Source organism: Lethenteron reissneri, chromosome 24 (genome assembly GCF_015708825.2).
Source record: "Lethenteron reissneri isolate LAM-NWPU_2019-01 chromosome 24, ASM1570882v1, whole genome shotgun sequence".
Lineage (NCBI taxonomy): Eukaryota > Metazoa > Chordata > Hyperoartia > Petromyzontiformes > Petromyzontidae > Lethenteron > Lethenteron reissneri.
The window spans coordinates 3,673,415-3,696,766 of NC_083802.1; the positions used below are offsets into that span (position 1 = coordinate 3,673,415).

The 23,352-nt window shown below is 41.6% G+C and overlaps 1 protein-coding gene across 1 annotated transcript in view; it reads left to right on the forward strand.

Moving 5' to 3' along the window:
• The window catches only part of LOC133346429 (immunoglobulin superfamily DCC subclass member 4-like), a 346,604-nt gene that overhangs the window by 76,349 nt on the left and 246,903 nt on the right, over positions 1-23,352 (forward strand). Inside the window, exon 3 of the mRNA XM_061557994.1 lies at positions 16,459-16,600. Coding sequence (XP_061413978.1) covers positions 16,459-16,600 — 142 coding nt within the window. The remainder of the gene's footprint in view (positions 1-16,458; positions 16,601-23,352) is intronic.

Consider the following 23,352-nt stretch of genomic DNA (forward strand, 5'->3'; position numbering starts at 1 on the left):
GGTGACCTCAAACCACCTGTGGAATTTCCACTTTCTCATGGCAGAGGCCACTCTCCATTGGTTGGCTGCTGCTGACTTCTCATTTTTGTCGTTGGCCCCAAGGGATGATCGGCTGAGTCAACCTCCGACTGAAATTTGAACTCTCAACCTTTCGATTGTTAGTCAATTGCCCTAACCGCAGCACCACCAGGATGGATTATCTTATAAGCACTATCTTATTTATAATTCATCAATTCAGACTCGTTATTTTCTGTAAATGACCAAATGTATTTTATACACGATTTCTAATGTTTTCCCTATTTTCTTTCGTCGGGCTGTGACCCTTGCATAAATTGAAATGGATTTGTAAATAAGTACTATAAATTTATTCCCTGCCCATAGTGAATGAGCTTCCTAGATTAGGGCACTGTGTGAAAGGAGAAGGTAGGTGATATGATTTCATGCCTTTAGTAGCTGGGCATGCAGTTCACTGTAAATAAGTTGGACTCATAGGGAGTGCAACAATTATTGGGAAACATTTATCAGGCTCTTTCCTCCAACGACTTGTACGATACAAGACCAAAGCCTGTTTTGGTCGCATAATGAACAACTTGTCCCTCAGGGTCTGTGTTGAATAATTTGACCTCTTTTGAGCTAGGCTGACTTTTGCCCCTTTAGACCCAGGCTGGAATCACGGAGTCACCGTGACAAACAGAGAAAAGGGACGCTCACACGGTGAGGTGACTCGGCTTGCTCAACCACCCAGCCAAGTTTTTAAAGTATGTGGACAAATAAGACGAAAAAATTGATTCAAGTAGTTCAAATCTCACACGTTTCTCAATATGTAAGTAGGATAGCATGTTTGAATATAGAAAAATTTGTTACACTATAGATATAAATGAAATTACACTTTCACTGACGAATGGACCTGCAATTATAAGAGCCTTCTCCATGCAATGCATTGCTTGTCATGGTTCGGGGTTTTGATCTAATTCAATAATTGGTATATGTTTTAAGTAGTGTGGTGCATTCCATTGGCTCTATAGCTGTGGATGGATTGTCGAATGTCCTCAAGGCCTATTTGCCAAATAATATGGCCGATGGCAGTTAAATATTGTCAGCGGGTAAACCTTACAAGTGTATTAATTATATATGTAAAATAGATATATATTTTAGGTCTTAAGCCTACGCGTGATTTTATATTTGAATTTTGGTAAAATTGAACCAGCCGTGTAATTTAGTGCGATAGTAAAATTTTAGTACGTTCGTATATGATTGGACATAATTAAATAATATAAATTATATGAGAACAAAATGAGTACAGGTTACTATGGCCAAATATAGGGGACTAGCAAACCAATGGCTTTGGCTTCTGTGTCATTCGGTCTCTCTTACACACACACCGCACACGGAGGTTACAAATCCTATGTCAGAAACACTGAGAATGTGGCTTATCAATAGACTTAAGAGGAACAAAGATGGGCGTTTTATATAACGTTGCAGTGGCGAGTATCATGCTCAGAGAAAGTGAGATCTTGAAGTCAGGGGGGCTTTTGTGACGAGAGGTTTGGCCATCCGGTGGCAAGCAAGAGGAGCATCGGTCACACAGCGGGGGATTATCGGCCTGCCAGGGGTCTATCTCGCCGTAATCTAACCCGATAATGTAGGCCATCATTCAGCCTCAGTTGGGCCTTAATCTTACTGACAGTTTAATTAGCCTGAAGGTCAGTGCTCATGTTCAAGGTCAAAAGTTTTGTAAATCGGAGTGGCGGGAATCCTAGCTTAATATTGAATATAAAACCATGATTTTTTTTGGTGTATTTTAGTTATTATGAAAGTTTTTTTTTGCGTACTGTAGTTTAAGTTTGTTTCAAAGATTCTTTAAAATTCATATTTTATCTTCACTAAAATGCATTACACAGCATGTTTATCCATTTTATAAAAAATTATATTGTCGTTCAGTTATGCTTGGTAAATGAAAACAGTAATAAGTATGACATCTTCACCCTTTTTGGCAATTACACAGGTGTTAATATTTTCAAACACCAAATGAACACCCATTGATGCCTTGCAATAGGTGATACTGGCAAAAAAGGTGCCGTCGCTATAAAATCTTCATTAAATAAATAATCATCTTACTTCTGGTGAGGTAATCGTACGTAAAACCATCTCTTCCAGCTTATCTGATCAACGATAGACAGAAGGTGAAATGCCCACCAACAGTGTAGGGCCCTATACTTGCAGTGGTGTATGAACATTAGACGCATGACATGTCTTGACATCTATACGCTCGTGAAAACAAAATCACGAGTCAGAGTCATGAGAGCCAGAGTCTTTGTGCTGAAACAAAACAATGGGCCGCTACTCGTGTTCTGTGGTAGCCCCCGACCGAGCACTGGGAATTCTAAATTCATGTGGTCAGGGTGAATCTCAGCATAGGATGGCCATTATTGACCTCGTACACAGCGGTTGCAAAGCGGCAATCATTTTATCAGTCACAAAGGGGGTGAGGGCGCTGACCGGCATTTGGATTTCCACCCTGCTGATTGTGAGGTGTGTGGTCTAACCACCAGGGGTGGAATAATGCATCGATTCATTGATGAGCGCTCACATTAGGGGGGTTGTCATCCATATCCTGATTGTCCGGTGATCGTCCTCTTTTTGAGGCAGCTGTTCCGGGAAATCTGTAACTCCTCCCGGGATGTTAAAAGTCCAGACTTTCGTCGGACGCGAAACAAAACACTACTCTGGACAATGGATTGTCGCGTAGTTTTCGCCTCTTCTGCTATTCTAAGATCCTTTTGTTCCCGTGATATGCCCAGGTAACGCTTCTCCAAATATATGTTGTGAATCAAAGCGCGTGTGTTAATCATAATGTTCAACTCGTATTTGTGATATTTAACGGGTTAACGGACCTCCCGCAGTCACTTCGAGGCTTTTCCATTTGCCACAATGTAAAAAAAGAACAAGTGTTCGTCAATCAAAATGCCACCCTGAATTGTGACAGGTCATTGAATTACTGGGGACAGGGCTGAGTGGGGAATGATTCCACCCCTACTAATGACACTGCAACTGGCCAGTCATACTCTATTGAATATACAGCATACTATACATGTACAGTATATATATAACTAGCAGGTAAAGATAGGATACCGGCCACTGTCCCAATTTAGTCAGATGGCACCGTTCTTTTCAGCCCACCCCACGACTGCTCGGCTGCAGGTGGTGCTGTTGCCTCTAAGAAGGCAACCAAGTCTTTCTCAAGTGGCCCGAAGCTCGCCACTCATGAACAGAAACAGGCAGGCAGAAAAAAAAGTATGGGGCCGTCCATAAACGACGTCACGCGATTTTGGATGATTTTTGAACCCCCCCCCCCTCGTCACACGGCGTCACAAAAAGTCAGACCCCCCCCCTGAAATATGACGTCACAAAGCTCTGCCACCCCCCCCAAATAAACATGCTTCAAATCGCTTTAAACTATTGTCATTGTAGTGCGTATTTAATGTGGCGCTGCACTCTGATGTTGTAGGAGAAAACATTTATGAAAAATAATTAATTTATTATTCCCCTTCTCCGTGACTTTACCGAAAAAAACAAGAATATGAATTCTTGCAGTCACGAAAGCTTTAAATCGAAATATAACTATTTAAAGTTGCGCATTTTTATGTGACGTCACATTTCTCAACCCCTCCCCCCCTCGTCACAAATGTCTGACCCCCCTCCCCCTAGGTGCGTGACGTCATTTATGAACGGCCCCTATGCATTTTTAATACTATTTCTCGTTGCTGATGACGTTGTTATTTTTGGACCGTGACAGATAATGGCCCCGTCTTGCAAATGATGTCATGTATCTAACAACTTGGGGCTGAGGTGGGTGGATTACACAGAAATGCAGCCAGCTAGTTCGAAATGTATTTCATTTGAAGGGGCAGTGAGGTTCCTGGAGGAACCAGTTGAGAAAGTCGTTTTCTCACCCCTCTGTGTAAAATGTTAGTGCAATCCCTCATATGTGTAATTCTTTAGTGGATGCTCAAGCAATCCTCTCACGGCTGGTGACATGGCCCGGCGGTAGCGCATTCGCTGCTTGTTGTAGAGGTTCATGGTTTGTATCCAGCAGCTTCCCTGGTTACAAGTGTGTGTGTTGTATTAAAAAATAACCCAAAGGTAGGCCATAGCGTGCCAGCGTCATGGTCCAAATTACTCGATTGAAATTATACAAAGCAACCACCTCCCTCTAATGTGGAAAGACTGGGCATGATGCTCCTGAAAAAAAAAGAGTTGTGAGACTCAGTGAGGCTTTTCTGGGTAAACAAGTGTAAGAATAATGATAAAAAAGATGCACATTTTATGAAAGAACATGCCCAAATATTCCAAGCTTGAACCTGCTGAAAAAGAATTATAGTCTGTAAAGCTTTCCTTTCCTTGATTGATGTAAATAATATCAACCCTAGACTAATAATAATAATACTAGGAATCATTATCTACAACAGTGTGTTTGAGATTACCCACTTGAATTTACTGGGCAGAAGTGGAATTCAATCATCAAATCTACACAAACTGCAACAGCGGCAATCATGTGGCTTTCTAAACCTTCTGAAACAGTTAATCATGAATATACATTACATTGTGTGTTTTATATTACAGCAAAATAACACCACTTCTCTATGGAATTCTTACATGATGTATATTAACGTGAATACTCTGTACGTATTGTATGCGTTGAGTGCTCGCGTCTGAGCATGAGGTTGGTGGCCGTGAGCATTGTGGGTGTGTGTTTGATTGTGAGCTTGTGAGAGGGCTTAAATGGACGTGCCACGCAATGCATGCTATCTCACAGAGAAGCGTGTCCTCAATAGAACCTAAGTGGATATATTTGCAGAGAATTGGGTTTTTATGGGAACGTCCCTTAGAAGTGAAAGAATTTGGAAACGAATACAATCTGTATTCCCGAAGACCAAACATTTAACAGCGCGCAAAGCAATGCTGATATTGCTATCAACATCTCCATGCTGCACAGAAACATAATGTGCCAGACAGTACCAGTTTCGTACTGTTCAGTACTATACTGTAGCATTGGTTTGTGTAGTTCTAAATTCAGTTTGAATTTTCAGTGGTTTCAATGCTTTTATCTACTTTTACCATATTTTGCTTTTACAACATATTTTTGGGTCAGATCATGTAAGTAAATGTGTGTTGTACACCCTCCTTCCACCCGACACAGCCAATTAATAAAGTTGCCACGTGAACAAAGGTGCAAATTTAGTATTGCTTTTGCAAACAATTATTTTAACATGCGGATTGCTCTCTGACACGCCCGTGTGCTGGAGGTTTTATAAAAAACTTTAGTATTTTTTGGTCCGATGGCCCTGATTTTGGTTGGCTTTCTGCCCAAAAAATGTGCATGTGTAGCATGATGTGAGTAGCTCACTTGGGGAAGATCATAAAAACGACATCCAGCAGAAGAAATATTGCCCCCATAATTGTTCATGGCTTGCGACACAATCACATGCATGGCCGCTCATGGGCTGCTCTGAACTGAATGTGGCGTTTTCTCCTAAAAAGGGCGATGCCCACTTAAAGTGCCCTATATTCCTAGGTCCCAGGCGGGCCGCAGACCATCAACACACATTATCACATTGCGCTTGAGGTATGGATACGTGCACGGCACTCTCATATGCAGACAAGAGGGGGCAGCCTGCAGCCATCACCCACCAACATTGGTGTGGATGCAGCCACACAAAGCACCGGACACCTCTTACAAGGACATTGACACCCTGAAGGAGCACTTGTCTGTGCTCACATCAAAGGCGTGGGGATCGCTAAAACATGGCAAGATCAAGGCAGTGCTGACCGCCGCGGTGAAATTCGCTGGCCCCATAATGCCATGACCGAGGTACAAATAGGCTTACCTGAGCCACCAGGTAGGACATGCATGAATGCAAGGCGCCAGCAACCTGGATGATTATGTTAGCAGTGCATCTCCGCCTGTGGGTGAGCACTCTTCAATGCTTAACTAAATGTGGCCCGTTCATTCAGGAAGGTCTCCCTAGAAGAATGGGGAAGAAACAAGAGGATCAAGAGCTCCACAGCTTTGACGAAGCCGATGCTGCACTCGAAGATCATGGAGTCTTAAAGAAAGACATTGCACGCTGTCAAAAGAGCCTGGGGAAAAGGAGTGTGAAGGAGCAGGCCTACAATATACAGCAGAGTATCCAGGAAATATTCGATTCAAAGGCTTGGAATTGTAAGATCGTCGAAGACTTTAAAGAATTGTCGAGCGTGGAAGAGAAGGGAGAACGTCTGCGATGTGGATAAGGCCTAGTGGAAGGTGAGAGACAAGTGGAGAAAGGGAAAAAAAATAATCGCCTCCTCATCCACCTTCTCTTCTGTCTCCCACTCATCTTTATTGTTGTGCTGATCCTTAAAAAGGTCAGTCTGACTCCTCCGTCAAACGCTAGTCTTCTTGAGAGGAAGGAAAATGCTCCTCGTTCAGATTACAAAGGTCAGAAGAGGATGTTTATCCTGGAGCACCTTTGGCAGCTGAGAGAGATTGATTTTCAGCATGTACCTCATCTTAGATAACCTTGTGGATGAGCCTTCAGAGGAAAAGTATAACTCGAGGAAGAACTCAAGAGGAAGGCACTTGTTTTCAAGGAGGTTGAGATCCCATGTTGGCTCTCTCCTTACACTTGATCACATGAAGAATCTTGGGGAAAAGCCATGAAACAGCTAAATATTTCAAAACCAGCAGAGAAGAAACATAAGTTACTATTAGGTCAAGGTCATTGGTTTACTTTAGTCCCGGCAATGGATGCCTTAATGGCAATGTGGGCTCTTCCACATTATTATCCTGGATACAAGCAACTGTTCGCTGGATAGAGAGGCTAAAAATATCCGCAGGGTTGCCACAACTTTTATGAAAGTTTTGACAAATGTAGCTTACATGGGGAAGTTCTCCCTTAGGGCATTAAAAAAAGTTAAGCACAGGCCAGCAGCAAGCACCTCCATTACAAGTGGCATTGAGAATATTAATGTGGTAGCACAGTTGTCCACAAATCCAGGCGTGGATTTTCTTAACCGGGATCTAGGATCATGGCAGCAGTGGCGTTACGTAGGACACTATGGCAGAGGAAGGTGAGGCTTGCCAATTTGTTCAAGCCAGCACTAGCCCAAGATGCACCGCTAGAAGGGATGATGACGATAATCAAGACTGACAATAGAGTGGTGGCCAAAGGAGGGAAAATACCTGAGAAGATGACCAATGAGATAATCTCATTTTGCAGAAACTAGATGGAGCATTACTCTCCGTGATTGTGAGGGATGACGATGGCTTGGGGAGGCCTTCATCCAGCAGTAGATGGATCATAACTGATAATTATGATTAGATCGTTTGAGAATAACTTTCATTTGTAAATCAATATTTTTCGTGAGATTCAAAGCTGTTGTTCATAGCTGGCTTATTTATTAGCTTGTTAAAAGAGTTTGCTTGATTAGATGGCTGCTGTGATTTTCTATTCTATTGTGTTGCTTTCTATTACAGACTAGATTGTTTTAACGCTGATTTCCAATTTTAATTTTGCTTTGCATTGTTTTATGACATTCATGAATGGATTGTAGCAAAATGGCCAATCACCACAGTAAGCCTATCACTTGAGCAGCTGTGTATATAAACCCATAACAGAACTCCACTCGGTAAATATATGCAAAGATTACACTGACTTGTTCCGATGGAGGGTCACATGAGAGTACATTTCGTGACCTCAGAAGGCTCCCAAGTAAAACCTTTAAATCTTCGTGTGAAACACAAGGAACAACATCACGGAGCACACGAAAGCCGGAGTAACATGTGGCTTTTGTCATCCATCAATGCATCTGGGAGACAAGGTCAGCCTTGGTTTGACCGTGCCGCTCTAGCAAGTCAGAGTACGGACATCACCTCGATATACGGAACAGATATGGTCCTGAAAAGTTGTCTGGAAAGGGAAATTCAGTACGTCTGACTCTATTTTTACCAAATACTTCCTTGACATAATTGGAGATGCATTCCTTCGGAAAATAAATTTATGACACCAAAACATAATAAAATCACATAAACCGGCAATCCTGTTTAAAGCACATATTTAATGGTAAATCTATTCATACTAGCCTTTTGCAAGTGAAAAGCGGACCGCGATGTGATATTCATTGCATTAATGCGTGTGCAATTTGTAAGGGCGCGGTGACATAGACCTATTTCATTTTAAGGTTATAATCCCTTGTTCATCATGACGTCCTTTTTACTTCGATGTCTCAACAGCGTCACGGAGATCGCGTGACGTGAGAGTTCTGCCTTTGTAGTGAGGGTTGTCAGTTGACGCTGAGGAGGGGGGAGGAGGCACCTCGCCCCCCATGTGGAATGACGTCACCCGCTGATTATTATGAATGGAGGGCGTGTCCATTTGGAGGACGTTATCTGCTCATGATTATTAATGAGGGGGGCTGTTCGATGTGGAGTGGCGTCACCTGCTCATGATTAGTAATGAGGGGGGTTCTCCATGCGGAGTGACGTCACCCACTCATGATGATGAATGAGGGGTGGGTGTCCATTTGAAGGACGTCACCTGCTCATGAATATTAATGAGGGGGGATGGTTGATGTGGAGTGACGTCACGAGCGTTAAGGACATTCCTGGGTGATTATAGTAAGTATTATTATAACATACTCATAATCCTCAAAATAGGTCGTGAAATGAAAACACTGTCCAGTACTTACATCCAAGGCGTTATGGTCTCTTTTTGCACTTCTGAGAATCACTTGCCCTTAATGGCTTCAGACATCTTGACTTTTACTGAAGTAAGAACATGGAAAATGGAGAAATCCTACCCAGTACAGTGCCGTGACGCTGGCAATGGCCTTCTTTTGTGGTTCACGTCGCGGGAACTTCAACACCCACTTTGACGAAGACGGTGTGTATTTTTTTATGGTTATTACACACCGCAGTATTAACCAGGACGGCTACTGGAGTCGAACTGTGGAATTCTGTAGCAAGGAGTGAACGCACTGCCATGAGGCCGTATCGCCACCCCAACTAAGATCATCATTTTGAAATACACCTCAAGAGCCGTACACGATCACTTGGAAGTGACCTCTGACATTGGCAGTTGCATACACTATATCATGCTTTCCGTTCACCATCTTCTCATAAACACATTCCTGCGGAGGGAGCTAGTAGTAACGTTGGGTTGCTCGGTCAATGGCCAGGGTCAATGGCGGCGTGGTGTATTCCGCAAATATGCCCGACTGTGAGGGCGGGCACAAGCCGGCGTGAGTAGGTTAAACGTTGAGTTTTATAAGGGCACCACCGGGTGACCAGCCCCTCCCCACCCAGCCCCACCCCTCCCACCATCCACCCAGCCCCACCCTCCCCACCCAGCCCCTCCCCACCCTCCCCTCTCCACCCATTTTTGGATGCACGACAGACGGACGAATACAATAATCCCCTGTGGGCTGGTGTAACCAGGAGGTTTCTACCAGTACTAGTGTTTTAAGGTGTACTGATATTGTAATCACTTTATTCTTTAAAAAGTGTTCTTTGGTTTCTCGTGTTCTGGTTTTGTGTTGTGTATCTCGATTATGAGTTTGTTTCCTATGCTGAAATCAACACATTCAGAAGGTGCGGAGATCTCACGATCAATAACTATTACAAACCCGAGACGACCTTTATGAGTCATAGTCGTCAGGACTACCCGTCCGGTTTCCACTCAGTTTTTTGTGAGTGTGGGGCCATTTAATTTATTTATTTTCACGCGCGCGTGCGTGCGTGTGTGTTGTGCTTTATTTTGTGTTATTGTTAAGAAAACCCCTGCTGGGCGCAGCAAGTGTTTGCGTCACGTCATGCACGCGCCTGCATTTCTGATAACACCAGTGCCAGGCTTCTCCCGTTCCCACTCATGCTCATCCGACTGAGAGATGCGCGTGAACTTGCACCACCTCCTTCAGACAGCGCGCTACAAAAAAACAACGCTGTTCACCTTGTAACGGCAAATCGCCTGCTGCTGACTTTTCTCCTCCTGCACGTGCACTTTTAGTGACCTTAGGGGCAAGAATGGCCTTCAGACCAATCAATGGGAGTGTGTGGTTTCACGGGGGAAAGGTTTTGAAAAAATCGGTGGCCAACACACAAGAGGAACTGCATATAAAATGATCATATTTGCATTGAGGAGGGAACAGTTTTCAAAAGACCGAACGAAACACTTCATGATCTTATAGGGGTAGAAGTGTGGATAGGTTAATGCAGCTTTCCAGGGAAGGTGTTTACCGAATTTTAATCAATAGATTCAACAATCAGATATCAATATAAACAAATGAAACCAGTATGGGTTTAGAATATGGAGGGGATTCCAGTAATTATTTTTACAGTCACTAAATGAATGAGCAGACAATGTCTCTTTCATACATCTGCCTCTCCATCTAAAACATAAACGTATTCCTTAAAAAACGCATCAACTGCACGGCAATCTAGGAGTGCATAATTTCTGCAGCATTGATTCATGACATAGGAACTCTGGATTAGTTTTGACGTTCAGTTTCTCATCAGCAGAGTCAGGGTTTGCTTTAATCAACGCTGGTGAAGTGCCGATTTTAGAGACAACGATTCTCTCTTCATGATATTGGTCCTTACTCTTTGGTTCTTTCGGCAAAGTCACGTAGGTAGAAAAATAAATAAAATAAAACAAAAACAATATATCACGACGTTTCGATCGCAACACAAGCGGTCATCCTCAGGCGGGAAAAATAATCCAGCAGTGGAACTGCTAAACCAGCGAGAGAGCTGTTACAACAAGAGGTTATTTATGTGGCGATGGGCAAGCAAGCAGGGTCTGAACTGGAAAGGAATTCCATCCACGGACGCAAGCACGTCAGTTGTGTTAATGGGGGAGATTAGGGAGAGAGATGAGCATGAAATTAACTTGTTCGACACGACATTACGTAACACACAAATTCACAATTTGCGTTGTTGTGTGCTAATCAGAGGTGATAATAGGAACATCTTGGGATAGGTTTTGCAGACTTCCGGTGAGATTGCAGTTCTTTGTGCAGATCAGGGGCTGCAGGAAAGTATTGGTCGTTACGTAATTCCACGTAAGATAAATCCACTCCTCAAGACCTTATACGATACGCCTCAAACGTGTGTGGCTGGGAGACAGAATGGTTTGAATTTAAAATGCAGCAAAATAATGCGTACAGTGTAAAAAATAAACATCTCAGCATACCCATCTTTTATTTCAAAAACCCCGAAAGCTTGAATTATGTAAATAGCATGTATTCCACTTGCAAAGTGCTTTAAAAATAAAATACAATAATTACATCGTGACCCTTTCTACCTCCGCATTTTATTTATTTATTAATGCAACCAGAGTGGATTCAACAAGTGCCCTTTTCCTCGAGCTGGTCAAGCAGCCACAGTGGTGCGGTGTGCAAATTGAACTACCAGGCAATTAGTGACTGCTGTCAAATCAGCTATGCATCATTAGTGTGGGAAGGCAGAGGCGAAACCTGCTGATGGAACTGCTGCGGATCCCCCCACCTGCTTCTGCCGGTAACCCGAAATGGACAAACAGAATTGTGTGATGGTATTTAATTGCATTTCCCTGCAGGAGAGTTGTCAAGCAAAAGGTTCCCCACTGGCCTTTACACATTACTCTTCCAATTAAAGGTACAAATTGGGTGCTGTGTCTTAGCCTATTAAAATTCCTTAATATTTCATTGTAACTACTCTTTGAATTAAACAAACAACACAAAAAAGCGAGGCTTTCCAATGACGGACTGAAATACCTCCCGTAGCTGGCTTCATCAACATGCAGATGACTATTTTCTATTGATATTTTTAATGTGTGCTTTATTTCAGATGCATGTTTTAGCCCCTTTGTGTACTATGCATGGTATTGTACTCTTTTGTGTTTTATATGAGGCTTGAACATATTGTAACATTTTACTTTTCATGAAAGTCCTTCTTTGTCGTAATGGTATTCATCGTAAAATGAGTATTTGCCTGTTCCATTCATATAAGTGTGCCTCTGCATAAGAATGAATCTGCATGTACGTGAATGTGCAGGGGAGTATGCGTGCATGTGTATTAACGTGGTACCTCGAATGTGCTCTAAATTACAAATTGCGTCATATGTCTTTTATGCTTTAACATTATGTGATATGACAAATTATGGTGTGATTTAAACAAGGCACATTGCTGCAATATCACAAAATATGTTGTTGGTGCCAGTGTTCGATTCATAACACTTAAGTATTGTTTGTAAGCAGCAGTAGATGTTTGTTTTATCACTCTACACATTGCACACGCATTCACACATTGACCACACCTATGATTTAAGCATACTCTTTTACAGTGTTTCAACAATTGTGCACACACTTTCACATTTTAAGTGAACGCAATAGTCACTGAAATACAGTGGCGGCTCCTGCAAAATCTCTCAGGGGGGCAAATGTCTGGATGATTGATAAGGATAAGGTCCACCCATGCAATGGATAAATTAACAGCTTAAGCATGTAAAGGCAACTTCACTTCTTTAATATTAATGAAAAATAAAGTGACTCTTACAATACATCTTGTTTGTTTCTATACTCACTATTAATATACAATCCACTCAAGTTTCTTTTATTAAAGATTCCACTAGGTGGCGACAAATTATATTGTTGGATGAAACGTGCTTACGTATGATGACGTAAGCACGTTAGGGCGAGCCCTCCCGGAAGCCATAGAGAATGCATTGTAGCGCCCCCGTTCGAAAAAAAACATCTTTGAATGTAAGTCTATGGGGCCACTCGGGGCGATTCTCAGCCGGAGTGAAATCGCCCAAAAAGAGGCGGTACTCCACAGAACGTGACATGACGCTGATTGGACTATATCCAGAGGCACAGTGATGGCTAGCGTGACTCTGTGGTTGAATGACATTGGTGGTGCGTCGCCCAATCGCCCTAATGAAGAAACCGCCCCTGCTGAAATACTTAACGTTGTAAATGGAGAATGTCATGTGATCGACAATGGCAAAGCTAGTTAATTGATTTTTGGCTTACAATTTTTTGTCAATATGATTTGGAAATAATAGATAGTAATTGTCATTTCTGACTGTGATACCTGTAGATATAATGTGAGTAACTAACAGAAAAAAATATATATTCCTAAAAATGTAAAAATAACAAGACAAATCATGCATATTCATATATTCCGGGATGCCTTTTCGAAAAGCTTTTTGTCCTTGAAATGACCGTGCACTCTATGCTATGACATATGGATGAGAAATACGGACATTAAATGAAGACAATGAAAGGTGTGCAAAGAATGGAAAACGTGCAGAGGTTCGTGCTTTGAATCACATTGAAGGAGAGAGAAAGAGGAACACGTGGGTTAGAGAACACATGCAGGATAAAGACATTGTACTGACTGTGAAGGAAAGTTATTGCATTTGAGCAGCAACGCATCGCTTGGAGAGGTGGTGGCCGGTAGTCGACACTAATAATGGAGTGGCAGCCGAGGAAGGGAATGCACTCGAGGACATGAACCACGGAGATGGAGCGATGACAATTAACTCGTGTGCAGGTGCTGGGTGGGTTCTGGTGGCTTGGGAATACTTTTATCCAGAAGTGGGTTGATGATTATGGCAGGAGATGATAAATGACATTGTCTTCGAAGAGATGATATCACGTGGCACCTCACGTGACGACTTCTTTGTGAGGTGTGGGATGTGATGTCACCTGCCTTGGCCAAGGTTTTGTATTTTATTTAGCCGTTTTTTTATCACCTAGTTTTGACAAATTTTAATAGGGTCAGTGCATAATATACTGAGGTTTAGTTGATATTGGATTGTCTTCATGAGACTTATCGTGACCCTCCACTACAGAAAGACAAATTAACAGAACTAATCCATTAGACATTTCTGACAATATTTGAAATGCATAAAGAAGATGCATAAAGACGTGTTCTTTTCAGTCCAATGTGAAATGTGGCCAGTGGACATCAAAAAGTGTGGAAGCTGTAGGGGGGGAGGTAATCGCTTAGGTAGTGTGAAATATATTAAAATTGAGAAGTGCCAATTTTCACGTGGATTTGGGGCTTAAAGGTAAGTCAGTGGGGACAACGCATTATTTATTTATTTAAATAAATGAGTAAAATTTTAAGGAATAAAATAAGTGACGTGTATTCATGTGCATGAGCCTAAATCATAATACATGTAATTGCGCTCCTGATTATTGCATGAGAATGGGAGGAGATTTTGTTCATTCAAATCTCATTAAATTTACTGCACTTAGATTAATACTGTGGGTAAGACTATTGATGCTTAGCGGATATTACATATAAAATGGAATTGGTTTTAACTATGCATGTAACTGTTTTTTATTGTACATTTATATTTTAGGAAACTGTACAATTAAATCACAATACCATTTCCACCTGGTTAATATATTTAAATATATTTAAACAACGATTTGTTCACGGATAAACATACCTTGTTTAAACAGTGTACAGCTATTTATGCTTTTAATAAAGTGCAACGTTATACACACAAACACTGCATATTACTTGTATGATTTTGATTGTGTATGTGCATATGATTTTGACTGCAAGCATATGAATGTGGTACAGTATATATTTAAACTTTTTCGAGCCAGTTATATGTATGTCTCTATGTATATATGCGGAACTTTTTTCGCACTTTACGTCGCCAACCGTGCTAATTGGGATGCGGGGGGAAGGACAAGAAACTAATTACAAAAAAGTACTTTGAAAGAAAATGAGTTTTCAATCTAAATGTAAAAGTGCATAGCTCCAGCGGCTTCCTAATATTGGAAGGAAGCGCATTCCAGACGGCCGCAGACGCGCATCTGAAAGCGCGCGACGCAGCGACCGCCTTTGTTCGATGTCTCGCAGCCAAACGCCGCTGCGAGGATGACCGAAGTTCGCGTGATGGTTTCTGCTCCTTGACGAGAGCAGCAAGGCATTGCGGTTCATTTGTGAAATGAGTGCGTGCCGTCTGTGTGTGGTGAGTAGGCCGTTTGGGTTTTTAGCACACCAAATGTGGTTGAGTTCGATTACTGCTCAGCACAAATGAGTCATTTAATGAACAATGCAATTATTTTAGAGGTGTTTAATATATGGTATAAAAACTGTCATGGTGGATAGTAGGAGTGCACAGTTGGTTCAGAACAGATGATTGTATCGAATGAGCATCAGTTGGAATGTGACCCAATCAGCATCGAGTGATATGCTTAACAGCTGATGAGTATATACTTGATCCTTTAGTATGTAAATAGTTGATCATGATGTCCAGCGCTGCTTGTACATCCTGCAAGGCTAAAGTTAAACTGAAAAATATTGAGCAGTGATGACCTGTGACTTACTTCTTTTTGCCACATCGGTAAGTTGTGTTTCACTATTAAGTAGTTCAGTTTTAAAAATCACTTCAACCTTATCTCATCTTGACTTAAAGTTTTCGTGACTGCAGGAATTCATATTCATTTTTTTCTATCTATGTGGCTTTACAGAAAGACCCAAATAATACTTATCTCATCTGTTTTTGTTTTGTTTTTCAAGAACAAGATGTCATCATGGCCAAATCCCTTGTTGTCACCGCACCTCCTGAATGCTTTTTCTGCCTTCCACTAGATCCCGTGGCTGTCATATAGTAAACACGTGACAGCCAAGATCTGCCCTAGCAGTCTCACACCATCTGCTCTTGGGTCTTCCCCATGGTTGCCGGACATGTGGAGACCACTCCAATGACTAAACAACGATTAAAAACGAAACTATTTCTACGTGGCTTTACCAAAAGACCCAAAGAATATAACTATTTCTATGTTATCATGTAACGACCTGGCCACAAATGATGGTTCAACGAAGTGGCTTATCATGAGGAAATGTATAGCAGTTAGAAAAAAATATTTAGCATATTTTACATTGCCAATAAGCAATGTATATATTTATTCATACAACTAAAATTGGTGCTAATTCGCCTCTGAACAAAAGTGCTTCAGTGGTGACTGATGTTTTACTTTGGGACCCATCTCTTGTGTTCTTTGCCGAACATGAAGTTGGCCCAGCCAAGGGATGTCATTGGTCCTTTGTGATTAGCCTTCCACAGTCAGATGACTGGATGGTGTGTTTAGTCACATGACACTTTTGATTTTTCCCTGATTTTATGACAATACCTTAAAAATGTCAATCAGTGCACAGTGCAGGAACCCAATGACCGCTGATGAAGACTACATAGGCGGCGTGTGCCATAACCCATCAGTCAAAGATTGTTGGGGGAAAAAAACCTTTGATGTCTAATGCAGGACCATTCTACTCCTGTTTGATTTTTTTTACGTGCATTTAAATGCACGTCTGAAACTGTTGGCCATGCATTGCATATATGTCTTTGTGCGTGTTCCCTTACGCTTAAGTATGCGCGTGGGACTTCTGTGCATCCACAAACACCTCCACAGTGCTGCCGCGGTTCCAGCAGCATCCCGCGTCTCAGACGGTGCAGGAGGGCAGAGTGGCGCGTTTCCAGTGTCGGATCCGAGGCCTGCCGGAGCCGAGCATCCGCTGGGAGAAAAACCGTGCACCCATCGTCACCGACGCCAGGTGCGAGAGGGACATGCGGGCATGCGCCACTCACAAAGCTGCACGGCCGCGTCCCAGAGCACCCAATTACACCCACTGATCAAACATTGTCGCTACATTATATTGCACTGCAGTATTATGGCCTCTGATCAACTCACCTTGAATATTTTTTTAATATATATATTTTATTTTACCAGGTATGGCCCACTGAGCGAACTGGCCACAAACGATAGCTCAACGAAGTGGCTTATCACGTGGAAATGTTAAGCAGCCAAATACTCTTAAACACACGTTTCTACATGTGGAGGGAAAAACCGGAGGATCTGGAGAAAAATCCACGCAACCACGGGGGAGAAAATGCAAACTCCAAATATACAGGCGGCAGGGTCAGGATGGAATCCATGACCTGTATGCCAAGCGTGGCAACTACCATCTCGCTACCGTGGCACCCTGATCTCATTGGTTTCGTGGAAGCTGGTTACCTTATATAAGCACAGTTATATTATAAGCGGCCTAACATTGCATTACATTTGTGGGGGGGGGGAAGGCAAAAGGCAAAAACTTTGCATGTTAGCGCACCTGGATGTTTACCGTATTAGGATGAGTGATGACCATGGCTTGCTGGGTGGTGCAGGAGAGTAGCCACAAAGGTGAGGAAATGACAGTTGAGTGCCACCCTGTCATAGATGTGTGGGTTCTAAGTTTCGGTTTATTTAATGTATTACACCGTGGTCCCGTTTAGCCAGTTGCTTTGGCCATTTTACATGGGAGATCCATGGTGTGAAGGAAACACGCGAGTCAAAAGCAGTACAAGCGTAAAATGACAAGTTAAGTCGAGGTGCACGTAAGCTCTGTATCTACGTCTAACGGTGACATAAACACACGCAAGTCGAAATACACAGTGCACACACACGTGGGAGCAAGTAGCGCTAGAAGAAGTGAGGTATAGGTGCAAGTATGCTCGGTGTTTTGGTTTAATAGGGAAGTCAAGAGGGGGAGTGAAGGGAGGGAACCAAGCTGTCGGTGAGCCACAACGGGTATTCCAGAAACGCGGAGCAGCAATGCCGGAAACACTTTGTTACAAAACAAAGTTTCAGCAAATTGAATTTTTAGTAGGAATAAGGAGGCACTTCTGAGACCACGGGAGGGAGTTAGAGGGACTCAGTAGTCCTTTAGGTAATTGGTGGATTTGTTTAAGAGGAACCTTTAGGACGAAGACAGCCCACTGGTGCTCTCTCTGGATATCCAGGGGGGAACAGATTTGAATTAATGTACAGGTTGCAATGATGAGTTCTACAGGGGGCGTCAAGGGCCAAATGGAGAGTGGAATGGTCTAATGGAATGTTGATCATTGTGGGTCTTGAAAGACAGTTTCGAGTCCAGGATAATGCCTCGATGTTGAAGAGTTGTCAACCTGCTCAATAAGGTGTGAGTCCAGAGGCACAATATGCATAAGTGGCGAGACAGGTTTGGAACAGCCCGAGACTAACATCAATTTGGCCGTTTCGGCATTAATGACTAGTTTTAGAGCATTAAGTTGAAGATTCTCAAAGTCCTGTTGTAAATGCTGTTGTAGCTCCACCATGAAATTTTTGGAGGCCATCAGCGCTGTGTCATCAACAACAAAAAAGGTTTAATGTCAAAGTCAGAGATGCCTTTAGATTGTTGACATACTGAGAAAACAGAATAATGCTGAGCACAGAGCCCTGTGGAAATGCCTTAGGAATGGGGCACCTGTGAGATGATGTATTATTGATAGAAAACATTTTAAATCGGTCAGATATGTAGTTGCCAACCCAGTTGATTGCAACATTTAAAATATGTAGGCATTTTAGCCATTACAACATTATAGCATGATCCACAGTGTAAAATACTTTGGACAAGGTTGGCGCAACGATGACAAGATTGAAGACCGTTGAAGTCAAGAGTATCACGGACCAAAGAGGCTGTGCTACATTTGTCTCGAAATCCAGATTACTGAGAATGGAATAGAGCATATTCTGAGATGAAACTTGTGATTTGTAATTTTAAGGTCTTCTCAAAGACATTGATAAGAGGGGAGAGGATTGAGATAGGGCAGTAATTGTTAGGGTCGTCTGTCATGATAACTTCATGGAGAGGATGCACATTTTAAATATGAATGGTCATTGTTCCCTCTTGAATAAAAGTCTTGCAATTCAGTAAGCTTATCTAGATAAATAATATATATATATTTTAAAAATAATAGCATTTTTATGAGTTTACTCATTGTTCAGTGAAATCAGTCCCTTCAGTGTTTTTTATAGATCAAAGATTGTTTAACCAGGTGAGAACTCAAGAGACCATAATAGTCACATTTGCAAGAGCGAACTGGATCGATAATCTGCCAGTAAGGGGTGATAGTTGCTATGCATAATGCCAATCTAGTAACATTTGGGTAATTCAGAATTCGGAAAAATGTAGGCCCTGACGTCGGCAACACAATGGCCTACTCGTACGAATGATATCAGGGGATCGTTAATGTACGCTGTGTAGCAGATGGCGTGCAGTATCACGGTTATTACGCCCGCAGTATTAACCAGGGCGGCCGCTGGATTCGAACCATGTACTTCTGCAACAAGTGGCTAACGCTAGCGAAACATCCTTAACAGGAATGCTCTCTCTTTGCACATAGTTTAATTGCGTGAAAATAGTCACAGTTAAACATTTTCTTATTATTTTTGATTGTGTATTGGGGTTAATAGGTAGCAAATGAGAATTTTTTGCAGATATTAGAATAAATATCCTCTTATTTGCGTATCCTTGATAGACTCTGCCCACTTCTTTAGCGGTGTAAGGTGTCCAAATGTGTGTGTGTTTAACTCTGCGTTATGAGATAGAGAAATTTCCATGTTGGACTCTCACGATGGGCGCTGCATTAACCTTGTGTTAAAGAGTAGCCCCCCGGAGAGAGAAAAAAAAACAGATGTCACAAGGCTACAGTGCATCCAAAGTCACTTCCATACGTCTATTGCCCATATTGTCACATGATAACCAAATTTAGTTTAGTACCCAGAGCAGGAATATTCTGAGTTGAGTGACATCCCAAATATAATATATTGGGATTTTTGTGTGTAGACATTGGTGACAGGCTGAGACTACAAACTCAATGCATTTGATAACCCGCTTTAATTAAGGGTGACTGCCTCGATTCAAAACTCTGAGTCCCGGCAGTGGCAGTTCAGAGCTCTGACACACTATTAACCCCCCATGCGCCAACGCGCCAACTCACCGAGCCATTTTTCATGAATCGGTCGTTCCACCGAGCCCAGCTGCTCCATAATTTATGTGCCGCATTAGCTAAGTGTTCTGTCTGCTGTAAAGTTGAGAGTGGATGTGCAAAAGACCTTGTAACATCTTTCCCAATAGCGGGCTATTGTTTAATAGCATCATATTTCACGACGCCTGCACTTACTTAAAAAACATGGTTCCCAAGGCGTTTCAAATTCCTACGATTTTATTTGTAACAGAAATAGTGCAAACTAGTACCAGAGAACCCACCACGTGATTACAAAGAATCAGAGTAGTGACCATGTTAAGCCTCTACTTAATTTGCAACGAAAAAAATAACGAGTGTAATTAGCGGTGTTGCCAAAAATCAGATTGGCACAAGACTGCAACGACTCGACTATGAAATATATTTTCTTAAATTGATTGAGCCGGAAATATTTCTGCTTCAAATGTAACTTCAGATTTTTGGACAATAATTATTACACGAAATATTCGTTTTTTGTTGTTTAGGTTCATTCATACTCTGAGGCACCCAACAACTTCACACGTGAATGATACAATTCATGATTTGGCGCATGCAGACATGCCAATTGGTATATAAGAGGTAGCTGAAGAGGCTGAATATTCTTAAAGCACGTGACCGCACATTATTACATTGGATCTTCGGATGTGATGTTTTTCTCTGAGGCCTATATCTGAAATCGAAATTGTGAGGATGATCCGCATTTTCTTTATAACATCAAATCAGGCGATGAAACAGTTCACAGTTATGATTTAAAAAAAACTAAACATTAAAGTTTCCAGGGAAATAGCAAGTCTACTTTGAAGATATGTCAAGTAAAAAAATGGTCTTGAAACTTTGACAAAATCTCTTACGTGAACTTTTAAATTCGATATCCTCTTTGAGGAAGAATGAGCAAGATTTCTTGGAGAATAAAAATAATTAGGCCCCCAATGTGGATAATCCTGAATGTGAGGAAAGTGTATCTGTTGTATGTCTGTAGTGTGTAGTACAGATGTTCTTTTGTACAGTTAAAATTGATTTCCATCGAGCAAAGGAAAACCTCGGTATCTGTATCTGTTTAACCATTTTCATGTCAAGGCACATGTCATGGCACACGTATAATGGCCAACGATTGCAAATTATACAAAAGCACCTTATACATCCACATTACCGCGGGCAGTACAGTTTAGTAATGCCTTAGGGAATTAGAATACTGGTGGTGGTAGTCAATGCATCAATCCTACACACGCCTACTGGCAATTTAGGTATGGTCTATTGGGCCGCTCAGCCATCCATAGAGCATTATAATGTTGATCAATGAATTATATTTTAGCATTTTATTAGAATTTAATACCAAATTACTTTATTTCGCAGTGTACACTCTTTACTTCAATTGACAATTATGGTGGCCGTCTTATTTGAGCAGTTCTTCATTCTGGCTACAACTACACCTGCTACTCTTGACGATACTATATTGTAATATGGATGTGTGTATTGTAGAAACTGTGCAGTGCTCGAGTCGTTGGGCTTGATTGCCCCATTAGTTGTTTCCCGGTGTGATGACATCCCAACCCTTCCTTCTCAGTAATCACACTTGATTGCAGATTCTCGCATTGGATGTAGATTTTTTTTATTCCTTCCATTTTCAACCTTTTCCCAAAATTATATGACGGGGCAAGGCCATCGTGATGAGCAAGGTTGCATTGTCTGAACAGGCCCCACAGGTGGCTAATTCATCATGAGATGTATTTACGTTTAAAAAAAATGTGTTCATGTTAGCAGGCTACATAATATATTTTACTGACATTAGTCCTGCTATAATAAGCATTGTGCAGGTTGAAGGTAATGTATTTGTGTTATCAAGGGTGCTTATTTTCTTGCCTTTATAACATTGATCGTCGTATTTAGTCAGTGGTTATTGCAGGTAATAGGAGTTTACCTTTAAAAAAGAACCCATTTTATTTACCAGGTAAAGCTCACAGAGCTGTTTGCTCTCTTTCAGAAGTGACCAAGCCCAAGTGGCCAATATCATCATACGTGGGAATTTCGAGCAGCAGCCAAATAATCTCTCTATACTTATTGTTTGGAACTATGGTGAATTATGGTGTTTACCTATTGCTCATTTTGGGACTATGGCGTAATATACATACTTCTATTTTTTTACCACGACACCGTTGATTGAGCCTGTGTATGCAGTGAAAGTGATTACGTGTGTTTTTTAATGACGTGCGAAATGTGTAGATTACACTTACCATGCTTTAGGAGCTGCACATTTTAGCCACTAGGGTCAAGGCGAGCACTGGTGAATTGCATTTAAAAAGTCGGAATCTTGGGGGATTGGTGTGTTCACTTTTATATTCAAGGCTTTAATCCTGCAATACCCATTCCACAAACAAACTCTTTAACCTTAGCTTTGCTTGCTATTGTGTTGATGACATTAATGGGCACTCACCCGAAAAAGATAAACATCAGAGAATATTCCAAACATTTTTACAAAGTGCTTTAAGACATTATTAACATTTTAAGCGGACTGGGATTTGTTCTTAAAAGTCAATATAAGGTATTGTATTAAAGTTGACTGTTACACACAATTACAACCCCAATATGGTACTGACATCTAGCAGCAGAGAAATATTTTTCCCATATACTCAGAAATACTTACGATAGGGCATACCTCATATAAGGTTCTTGCTATGAAGCAATTGACATTGTTACAATAATAGATGACTCACTCGTTAAAAATAGGTGTCTTTAGCGACAAACATAACCGGAATTCCAGCATGGTTTGCATGTCAAGATGACAACACCATTATTGGAGTTACTGTACTATGCATGCAGCCTTGTAATTGCTACTAGTTGAAATTAACCGTAAGTGTGGCATACATTTATTGTCCCTTCAGAGTTAGTAGCTATCACAGGGCTGTGTGCACAATATTCTCAAGAATAGTGGTCATCTTCACGTGCGAAAACTTGCTGGCATCCCTGTTATGTTTTGCTGTTGCAGACAATTTTTTCGTATGTTGCCAATTGTTTGTGGCCTCCATGCATTTTTATTATTGCTGTTGAATTTCTTCTTTGTCCTTGAATTTGATTTCACGCATCATGCAAACACGTGAGCAAACATTAACTTACGGCTGATCTTTCCTGAAATAAGTGCAGAGCTATTTTTTTTAATCAACCATGGGTGACCCAACTGAGAATATCAAATAATCACACTTAGCCATGCGTTTAGCTTAGCATGAGCGTGAGATTCAGACTCTCAGGGGTGCTGCCTTAATATTCACGTACTCCTTCTGACAGAGCTAACAAGTCCCCTGCACCAAGTGGCTGTCTCATTTGGAAAAAAAATATTATTATTTTTATTATTTTCAGTCATTAAAAAGTGAGATCTAGAATGTGTAGGGATTTGAGAAATTACACAGGTATATTTTTTTGGCCGGACGTGTGACACCACAAATAGGTGGTGACTACTTTGCAATGCTCAGTGGCCTTCGGGGAGATTTATGACTGTGATGATGAG